General features: G+C 41.8%; 1 protein-coding gene across 2 annotated transcripts; it reads right to left on the bottom strand.

The window, feature by feature from the left end:
• Nucleotides 1-1,721: 1,721 nt before the first annotated feature.
• LOC135542136 (protein FAM83D-like) lies at nt 1,722-7,713 on the bottom strand. 2 transcript variants are annotated; one of them, XM_064968833.1, is made up of 4 exons: nt 7,088-7,713; nt 5,008-5,175; nt 4,629-4,753; nt 1,722-4,447 (listed from the first exon to the last, which is right to left on the bottom strand). In XM_064968833.1, the coding sequence occupies exons 1-4, from the start codon at nt 7,568-7,570 to the stop codon at nt 3,430-3,432; spliced, it is 1,794 nt and encodes a 597-aa protein (XP_064824905.1). In that variant the 5' UTR covers nt 7,571-7,713; the 3' UTR covers nt 1,722-3,429. The 2 variants fall into 2 exon arrangements, with proteins under 2 accessions (XP_064824905.1, XP_064824906.1); XM_064968834.1 differs by having other exon boundaries at nt 7,298-7,713.
• Nucleotides 7,714-11,529: the final 3,816 nt, after the last annotated feature.

Here is an 11,529-nt window from a genome sequence, read left to right as displayed (position 1 = left end):
ATTGATCTGCGACTGGAATTCTCTGTATATAGCTCAATTTTATTCCTTGTGTTACTATTTTTGAATTATTCTATTTTAGAACTGCATTGTTGGGAAGGGCTCGTAAGCTAGCATTCCACGGTAAAGTCTACCTGTTGTATTCGGTACATGTGACAAATCAATTTTGATTTGAACTGTGAAGAGACTGGCTTTCACTACCTGAATTGCTTATCAAGAGCCAGTTCACACCCTACTGTTAATTTCAATCTTTGAATGCCTGTCTTTCCTGTCAAAGTACTAAAACAAACAAATTATTATAATAGCAGCCTATCAGTCTTTGAAAATAGGATATACTTGCAATTGAAAACAAGTAATTCAATTTTAGACTAAATGATATACATTTCATTCATACTGTCACTGTGTAGCAGGATATGCAAATCAAATCAAATGTTATTGGTACCATATACATATTTAGCAGATGTTATTGCGGGTGTAGAGAAATGTTTCTTAAATGTTATTTCCGGCTGTATGTATAAATGGAAAAGACTTATGAGCTAATAATGTGAGAAATAACACACACACACACACACACACACAGGCTAAAACAAATACTGCAAAGTTGCTTAGGAGCCATGAACAGGGCGACCATGTCTATCGGCGCCATCTTGCCATGAAGATGCCATTTACAAATGAGTAAAAACCTAAAAGGCAACGAGCACTATGCTATGGAGCCCCTGCCACTTTTTTCATTACAAACACATTGGTTGTCTTACAGCACCCAATTAGAATCTCATTTATTTCTCTCACAATACACCCAGTGCATTTACTCACTGTTCAAATCCCTTAGGTTGGGACCATTTGCATAAATTAATAGAGTGGGTTCTGATATGCTGCCTGTGGGGGATGAATATACAAGCCTGAAAGTGAGTTGGTAAAATGGCTGCCTTATTTTGGGAAAGTAAATTGAGCCTGCTGGCTTCTAAACAAAAAAAATACAGACTGATTTTTTGCTGTTAATGTCTTTTTCATTGTTATTACCGCAATAATACAGTCATATTTTATGGAGATTCTAGTTATGAGGCAATAGGCCTACAGTGATAATGTTAGCCACAATTCGCAATATAACGAAGGGGTGTTATCATACTTGTAGGTAACTCTACACCATCCAATGTATTCCTTTTGTAAAATTGCCTAAACTATATCCAAAGTATCTACAAATGAATGGGAAATCCTAAACAATAAACTGGTTTATAACTTCACTTCTTGGGACACAGTTTAACCCATAGTAGCCGTCACGGTGTCCATCCTGACTGTGGCTAAATATTACTCACACAAAAACTCTGAGTAACACATTTGAGGGCGGCATTTTTTTAAAGGAGCCAAGATCTTGGCTCGATCATCTCAGGACCTTTGTGCTCAGATGAGAAAAAACAACATGTTCCTGCCAAACCCAAATGGCACTCTGAACTATGGTACAGTATAGTACAAGGTCTTACATATGATGTAATATTGGACATACACTAGTGTAATACCTGTATTGTTATTGTGTCATTACTTCATTTGTGCTGTTGCTTAGCTTCCCTTGACATATACTCTGAAAATATTTGCTGGATGAATGTCTACCACATGCAAAGTGGCCCACGCCAGACCCAGTTTAAGGACACATGGTCACTGGTTTGAAGTACTCATTATGAGGATGGGACAGTGTAAAAGTATTAAGAAAAGTGATGACTGAAAACAGATACTATAAATCAAATACTCCTTTATTTCCATTTGTGTCAGCAATGAAGTACATCAATCGATATCATCAAACCTATACTTTCTCAGTACTCAGGTTAAGTTAGACTGCATGTTAGAATCCAGCATAATTAAGTTTAATTACAGCAGACAAAATGGCTCACTTAAAATTGTCATAAAATATCAATTTATGAATTGTACTTAGTGTTTCTCAAATAAATCATTGGACAATCTTGGTTCAATAAAATATTTTCATAAAAACTATACAGATTGTGTCTTATTGCACAATGTCCAACTTTCCATTTCGTGGCAAAAATGGTCAAGGCAAATGACAGTCTATCTGTGGCCGATCTCTTGCCATTTCACATCAATTTCTAGTAGTCATGTTCAAACAGGGTTGAAAGAAAGGGGACAGGTTGACAATAACAAGAAGAAGAAGGCTGCATCACAATAACACATACACTACATAGCCAAAAGTATGTGGACACATGGTCGTAGACTCTCTCATTCCAAAATCATGGGCATCAATATGGTGTTGGTCCCCCTTTACTGCTATAACAGCCTCCACTCTTCTGGGAAGGCTTTTCATTAGATGTTGGAACATTACTGCGGGGACTTGCTTCCATCCAGCCACAAGAGCATTAGTGAGGTTGGGCACTGACGTTGGGCAGCTAGGCCTGGCAGTCGGCATTCCAATTCATCACAAAGGTGTTCAATGGGGTTGAGGTCAGGACTCTGTGCAGGCCAGTCAAGTTCGTCCATACGGATCTTATCAAACCATTTCTGTATGGACCACCCCTTGTGCATGGGAGCATTGTCATGCTGAAACAGGAAAGGGCCTTCCGCAAACTGTTGCCACAAAGTTGGAAGCACAGAATCATCTAGAATGTCATTGTATGCTGTAGCGTAAGATTTCCCTTCACTTGAACTAAGGGGCCTAGCCCAAACCATGAAAAACAGCCCCAGACCATTATTCCTCATCCACCAAACTTTACAGTTGGCACTATGCACTCATGCAGGTAGTTTACTCCAAACCCAGATTTGTGAGCTTTACACCACTCCAGACGATGCTTGGAATTGTGCATGGTGATCTTGTGTGTGACTGCTCGGCCATGGAAACCCATTTCATGAAGCTCCCAATGAACAGTTATTGTGCTGCCGTTGCTTCCAGAGGCAGTTTGGAACTCGGTAGTGAGTGTTGCAACAGATTTTTACATTCTACGGGCTTCAGCACTCTACGGTCCCGTTCTGTGAGCTTGTGTGGCCAACCACTTTTACGGCTGAGCCGCTGTTGTTTATAGACGTTTCCACTTCACAATAACAGCACTTACAGTTGACTGGAGCAGCTATAGCAGGGCAGAAATGTAATGAAATGACTTGTTGGAAAGGTGGCGAAAGTCACTGATCTCTTCAGGATGGGCCATTCTACTGCCAATGTTTGTCTATGGAGGTTGCTTGTCTGTGTGCTAGATGTCATTAACCTGTCAGCAACGGGTGTGGCTGAAATAGCCGAATCCACCAATTTGAAGGGGTGTCCACATCCTTCTGGCCATGTAGTGTACTTTCAAAATCTTAAGACTAAGGAAGAATAATCCTCAAATATTTCATATTGCCCTTTAAACCCATTTGTTTCAGGTAGTGTATTCCTACGAAACACAGAACCCTTTCCACAACACCCATCATCTCCAAGGCCCTGCAGCTCAATAAGTTATTTTATTGTAAACATCTGGCCCTTGGCCAAGTGTCCATGCCCACACTGTCCATCAGCAGGCCAGGGTTATGCCCCTGCCTCTGTTCCCACTCATTCTGGGACTTGCATGCTCTATGCAGCCCGGGCCCCAGGGCCATGTTGGTGAGGTCTACCAGCTCACGGCGGTGGGACAGCATGGTCCCCATGTGCTCCAGCTTGGAGCGGATGTTGGAGTAGTGATATTGACGCTCTTTGGTCAGCTTGTGGAAGCACTCCCTCAGGTTCCCATCGGGGGGCGAGGTACAGTGACGGATTGCAGGGCGACGGTCCACCCCATGGGGGGCGAGGTGCTGCCTGGGGGAGGTAGAGATGGAATCTGAGGAGGCAGCTTCATTCTGGATGTTGTCAGTCTGGTTATTGGTGGTGGCAAGGTGGATAACTGTAGCCTTGTTGGGGGAGAGGCGGTTAGTGTACTGAGTCAGATCTGTCTGCACTCCACTGTCCACCGTGGCAAAGCTGGTCTGGGTGGAGACATGACAAGGAGTGACGAGGGGTGTGACCAGCACATCCACTGCTGCTGTAACAGTGGCAGGGTCACCTGTAGGCAGGCACTGGGCAGCACTTCCAGACAGGATCTCCTGCATGTGCTGCTGCTCCATCCAGTCTTCCCCTATGGTGGAGGAGTCCGAGACCGGGTTGCTCTTACGGCCCCTCGCCCCAGAGTCCTCTCTGGGGGGCAGCACTGCCACAGCCTGGGCCCGGCTGGGTGTGCTGGTCAGACAGACAATTTTGCCCAATACTTCCAGACAGACGGACTCGACTGGGGGCCTTTCTCTGGCCGGCTGAGGGGATGACGTGACGGGGAGTTTGATGAGCAGGTGGTCGTAGATGCCACTGATTCGGGCACTGGCTGGGCCCCTGGTAATAACAGGCATGGACTGGGCATACAGGATGCGGAACTCCTCATCAAAGTTCTCAGTGATCTGGCCAGACAACTCAATCAGGTTGCTGCTGTTTAGTTTACCATCAGTCCAATTGAACCTAAGAATTAACCAAAATGCTTTACAGTTGTATACCCCATTTCAGTCAAATAAGGATGGCTACATCACTTACAGTAGCTTGATTCATACAAGGGGAAAGTATTTAGTAATGTTTTATTGCTTGGGACGTTTTTCAATGCTATACTGTATAATGCCTTGTTAGCAAAGCAGGAAGTCTTTACCTGTAGGAGCCTGTAGCCACTCGGTTCCCATCAATCAACATGAACCGTTCATGTACCTTTCCAGTAATCTTGGCCCCTGATCTCATGAAGTACGTACCACCAGTTATGGTCCTCACTCGCATTTGCTTTAACGAGGAATGAAACAAAAACAGTATGAAGTACAAGCCAGTCACTGGTCACTTATAAAACATGCAGACAGCATGATCATGCTACTAAGTAAGTCATAAACAAGCAATGTTTCCATTGATCATGAAAACAATGCATTATATGACCATCAGTTTCATTTTATTGAACCTTTACTTAACTAGGTATGCATTGAAACTGTAATCATGGCTTATCGGAGATATGACACAAAGGTGGAGTCATCCCACCCACATACCAGAAGCTCGTCCAGGCGCACATTGATGTTGTTGCACATTTTGAGGAATGCGGGAACACAGGAGTGTTCCAGCAGGATGTAGACTGGAACTCTGTGCCGCGTGCACGCCTCTTGAAGATCCTTGAATATGTCCAGGTCTGTCAGAGAGTCTGTCACTATGGCAATCACCTGTAATGGTACATCAATCATTGTTTAGTCAAAGCACCATTCAGGTCCGGTTTACAATTTTAAAGAGGCTGCTCTTCTGACTTACTATTTGTGAGGCAGGGTCACTCAATGGGCTCTTATACCTGCTGGTGCCCAAAAACCAGGTCTTAATCAAACATAAAGGGAAAAAAAACACTGAGCCAACTCCTTTATTGGCCACACTTTCTCTGTCATGTGTACTTAAATGATCCTCGCTTGCAGTCAACTGTGGTCTGTTGCCATTGCAATCATATGTAAATGCTTGGTCAGCAAACAAATGAGTTTCTCTGACAGGGACAATCAGACTCATTGTGAGACTCATAGAACTCCTGCTGATGTCTGACCTCATGTCCTCCAGAAGCAGGTTAGAAAATTGTTGCAACGATGTTAGCATTTCTTGATAAAATTGTATTTTCTAGTGCCCTCTCAAGGATAATAACTCAGTAGCGTACAGATCAAGGGCCCTTTGAGAATAACAATTTAGAAAATGCCCCAAACTGATGCTGCGCAACTATAAGGCCTGAAGCAAAGAGACATTCTATTTACTGCAACTCAACCTGATTTCTCCACTTTAGCTGTTAACCTACCTACAGCGCACCTGCACGCATAGGCAGATCAACACCCAAGGCTCAGCATTAAAAAAAGAGCACACAAACATTGTGAAAAGCATGTTCGGACACATTCATTGATGTACTATTACTGTAGGTGCTCCTCTGAACCACAGACTTGGTAGTTTGGAGCCTTTTCTTCATTCTCTTTTCTGAAATGTCAACTCATCAGGATGGTAAGGAAACTGCATCAAACTGACAGTTCCAACATGTCCAGAAATGTATTGAGGTTGAACATGTGACTAACATTAATGGGGTTCTTTCTTTTGTCTGACCTTTATGAGCAAGTATCTACTGCTCTTCAAAATGGGTAATATCGTTTTCTATAAGAATCTGTGAATTATAAAGGAGAAAAAAAACAATGCTTTTGAGAAGCTGAACATCAAACCGTATAAAGGTTCACCCAGACCTCACAAATATTTACATACCAGACCTTGTCAATCCTCCAGGGAGCACCGTCCGACTCCAACGTCCAGGGACGTTGAAAAGACATACAAATTTGGTCCGTCCGTTCTGGCCTTGATTTCAATGACCACAGATGTTTTTTTGGACCGGACTCGATTTAGCCCAAAACAAACATAGGCGTCAGCTAACAATTTTTAGATTGGTAAATTAGTCTAGCCTACTATCTAACCTTGTAGTAAACATGGCCGAATACCACCGGTTACGTGCCAAGGTGCCCTGACCTCCAGGGTGCATGGCATTGATTTTGTTAGTCACTCTTACTAAGATATCATTAACATGGCATAAGTCAATGCAAAATGTGTAGAATTGCCAACAGCTTTAAAACATAAATAAATGTTTCTCCACCCCAAAATGAGTAGAATATTTTAAAATGTTCTCTCCGCCCCATTGTAAAATGTGTAGAACTGCAAAAAACTTGCTTTAAAACTGAGAAATCCAGTCAAGGTCTCAACTTACTGTTGTGAGTCACAATAGTTGAACACACAATGTGAAAGTTTGAAATTTGATTGTTTCTCAGCAATTTCTCGATTGTATTGACAGTCACTCAATTAGCCATGTCAGCTAACAATTTTTAGATTGGTAAATAAGACTAGCCAGCTAACTAAACCAAATCTCGCTTAGGAGGGCCCATCAAAGGCTAGAGCCGGCCCTGCATAGCTGGTTTGAATTTTACATTGGAGGTGTGCCAAATTCAGGCAAATACAAAATGGGTCCTTCCATACATGCCTATAACATTAATATGTATCACTAAACAACACACATAAAACTCAACACGCGGTATGCCTATTGGTGACCATTTTAATATTTTGTTCATTTATTACCTCCTTGGCACTTTTTATCATTCTTCTCGCAGCTTCCTTACAACTATAGATGCATTCCCCATAGCTGGGTTGGAAGTGTGCGACAGCACGAGTGACTCCTCGGTAAGAGCCCGATGTAAAGGCGGGCCAGCCGATTTCCAACAGCGGTGGCTCCACGTCCGAGACCTCTGGGAAGTAAGTCACCGAGGAGCAGTCCATGGAGCTACTTACCGACTGCTCAATGATCACGTCTTCACCCTGGAGGGACGCACAGCGTGGGACCGCCGCAGCACGGCCAATCTGTTTGATCTCGTCATCTGAAAGAAAGTTCGGAATTTGTTCTTTTCTTAGAAAATCCAGAAAGGAATCAACTCCACCTGAAATAAGCTCCTCTAACGCTAATCGGTGCTTTTCGTTGTACAACTCCTGTACATTCAAATAATTTTCCTGTCTTGTTGACGGCCACCTTCCAGGTGAATCGTCCAAACATTGCGATTGAGCCATAATGTTACTATTTAGAATATACAGTAACCATTAAATTAAGGGATCCTCCTATACGTGTGGAACAATGTAGCCAGAAAAAGCACATTTGTATTTTGCGTTGAACTCAGTTCCGGCCCATCCGTAGTAGGCATTGGTTACTCGAAAGTTGTGCAACCAGATTTGTGTACACAGGCCTGCGATTCAGAACGCTCTGCTAAACGCGCTCGCTCATTGGCCAGCAGTTTGAATTTGAAGCCAAACAAAACCCAGTATCCAGTATCCAGTCTCCACTTTCAAATCACTACCCCAAATTCCCGGACTACCGTAGTGTATTGCAGGCTATATTTTGACACGACGGCCTATAGGTAGGCCTGCCCTAAAGTACTGTATATCATATGATGATAAAAAATAAGCAAAAGCCTATTTGGCTGAACTTACCATGACATTGATGTTTTCAGTATTTAAAATTAAACCAGGTAATCATTACCGCAGTTAACCATATGTGCTATCAAGTTGTGTTATCAAGTAATTGATGTCTAGGGTGACCACATTTAAAATACCCAAATGCCGGACAACAGGGCGATTTAGGCGGGATATTTGCGGGACAGTGTAGTCTACATGAATAATGTTTTAGGATGCATTCGTTTTTATTTATTTTATTTCACCTTAATTTAACCAGGTAGGCCAGTTGAGAACAAGTTCTCATTTACAACTTTGACCTGGCCAAGATAAAGCAAAGCAGTGCGACAAAAACAACAACAGAGTTACACATGGGATAAACAAACATACAGTCAATAACACAATACATAGGCCATAGAGGCGAAATAATTACAATTTAGTGTTAACACTGGAGTGATAGATGTGCAAGTAGAGATACTGGGGTGCAAAAGAGCAACAACAAAAAAATAACAATATGGGGATGCTGGGTGTGCTATTTAAAGATGGGCTGTGTACAGGGACAGCTGATGCTTAAAGTTAGAGAGGGAGATATAAGTCTCCAGCTTCAGTGACTATTGCAATCCGTTCCAGTCATTGGCAGCAGAGAACTGGAAGGAAAGGTTTTGGCTATGGGATGACCAGTGAAATATACCTGCTGGAGCGTGTGCTACAGGTGGGTGTTGCTATGGTGAACAGTGAGCTGAGATAAGGCAGGGCTTTTCCTAGCAAAGACTTATAGATGACCTGGAGCCAGTGGGTTTGGCAACGGATATGAAGCGAGGGCCAGCCAACAAGAGCATACAGGTCGCAGTGATGGGTAGTATATGGGGCTTTGGTGACAAAACGGATGGCACTGTTATAGACTACATCCAATTTGCTGAGTAGAGTGTTGGAGGCTATTTTGTAAATGACATTGCCAAAGTCAATGATTGGTAGGATAGTCAGTTTTACGAGGGTATGTTTGGCAGCATGAGTGAAGGAGGCATTGTTGCAAAATAGGAAGCCAATTTTAGATTTAATTTTGGATTGGAGATGCTTAATGTGAGTTTACAGTCTAACCAGACACCTAGGTATTTGTAGTTGTCCACATATTCTAAGTCAGAACTGTCCAGAGTAGTGATGCTAGTCGGGCGGACGGGTGCGGGCAGCAATCGGTTTAAGAGCATGCATTTAGTTTTACTAGCATTTAAAAGCAGTTGTAGGCCACAGAAGGAGTGTTGTATGGCATTGAAGCTTGTTTGGAGGTTTGTTAACACAGTGTCCAAAGAAGGGCCAAATGTATACAGAATATTGTTAGGTGTGTGAATTGGACCAATTTACTGTCCTGCCTGACCATTTTGGAGTAAAATGTAAATATTCGCTTTAGGAATGTAAAAGTAAAAGTAATCAAAAATATAAGTAGTAAAGTAAAGTACAGATACCCCCCAAAATGAATTAAATATACTGAACAAAAATGTAAACTTTAAAATTTCAAAGATTTGACTGAGTTACAGTTCATATAAGGAAGTCAGCCAATTGAAATTCATTTATTAGGTCCTAATCTACAGATTTCACATGACTGGGCAGGGATGCAGCCATGGGTGGGCTGGGAGGGCATAGGCACACCCATTTGGCAGCCAGGCCCAACCAATCAGAATGAGTTTTTCCCCATAAAAGTTTTGTTTTTTTACAGACAGAAATACTCCTCAGTACCACCCATACTCCCCTCTCAGAGGATCCCACAGGTAAAGAAGCCAGATGTGGAGGTCCAGGGCTGGCGTGTTAACACGTTGTCTGCGGTTGTGATGCCGGTTGGACGTACTGCCAAATTCTCTAAAATGACATTGGTAGCTTATGGTAGAGAAATTAACATTCAATTCCCTGGCAACAGCTCTGGTGGGCATTCCTGCAGTCATTAGGCCAATTACACACTCCCTCAAAACTGTGGCATTGTGTTGTGTGAAAAAACTACACATTTTAAAGTGGCCTTTTATTGTCCCCAGCATAAGGTGCACCTGTGTAATGATCATGCTGTTTAATCCCCTTCTTGATATGCCACGCCTGACAGGTGGATGGATTATCTTGGCAAAGGAGAAATGCTCACTAACATGGATATAAACTTGTGTGCACAACATTTTTGAGAAATAAGCTTTTTGTGCGTATGGAACATTTCTGTTTTATTTTATTTTAACTCATTAAACATGGGACCAATACTTTACATGTTACGTTTATATTTTTGTTCAGTGTAGCAGGTTACTTTAACATATTTGTTACTTAAGTAGCCTACTTTATAACACCACTGCTAGGAAGGGAGACTTAAAATGGGATTGAGCGAAGTAGCAGAAAACATGTTGAATAAGCAAGTAATGAGCATGGAGAGCCTCAGTCACTATTTACTTTCTTTTGTAACTCTTAGTCAGAAGCATGCATTTTGTTAGTGGGGCCTAACTGTCCTCTCCAAGTTTAGCTGGAATTTAGCCCAAAAGGATTTCAGAAATATGATTGGTTGATGATAGGCCTATGACATTGGCCTACATCTTGTCTTGCATTGCACAGAATATCAGATCTCCACAATGATTGGAGAAGTGTTTATCACCAGTCAATTTAGGCTACCACATCCTTATAATTTCTTTCCATAAGCGCAACGAGACAGGTTGGAATGTCTGACTGAAATACAGCGCAAATCAACCATAAAAAAAATATATGTTGATAAAATCTGGGACATGTGGTCACCCTGGTCATGACTGTGTAGCCTTAATCTCTTGTGGACAGACTATACGTAAAGCATCTGACAAATTAGGCCAACGTGTGACTTGAGATTTGGGTTTACCCATTTAAACCCATCGGTCATAATAGTGAAATATTTCTGTTGTTGTACTTTGCAGGCTCTAGAGAAGTTAAGTTGTACTTATAAGTAATTTATTATGCATTATTAAGGTGTCTAGTATGTTTCAGAGAAGTTGCATATGATTTCTCAAAATGGTCACAAGGCCACAAGCATATCCTCCAAGGTGTACTTTTACAGACAAATTTGGCACCAGAGGTATATATTGAACAGATTAAAAAAACGTAATACATTGTTGAAATGTTAAAATATTTTATTTGTAAATATAATGTTTAAAAGGTCTAGTTAACATACAGTACCAGTCAAAAGTTTGGACACACCTACTCATTCAAGGGTTTTTCTTTATTATTTTTTTTACAATTTTCTACATTGTAGAATAATAGTGAAGACATCAAAACTATGAAATAACACATATGGAATCATGTAATAACCAAAAAAGTTTTAAACAAATCCAAATATATTTTATATTTGACATTCTTCAAATTAACCACCCTTTGCCTTGATGACAGTTTTGAAATTCTCTCAACCAGCTTCATGAGGAATTATTTTCCAATAGTCTTGAAGGAGTTCCCACATATGCTGAGCACTAGTTGGCTGCTTTTCCTTCACTCCAATTCATCCCCAACCATCTCAAATGGGTTGAGGTTGGGGGATTGTGGGGGCCAGGTCATCTAATGCAGCACTCCATCACTCTCCTTGGTCATATAGCCCTTACACG

This window comes from Oncorhynchus masou, chromosome 6 (assembly GCF_036934945.1).
Source record: "Oncorhynchus masou masou isolate Uvic2021 chromosome 6, UVic_Omas_1.1, whole genome shotgun sequence".
Taxonomy (NCBI): Eukaryota; Metazoa; Chordata; class Actinopteri; order Salmoniformes; family Salmonidae; genus Oncorhynchus; species Oncorhynchus masou.
This window is presented reverse-complemented; position numbering and strand designations above follow the sequence as displayed.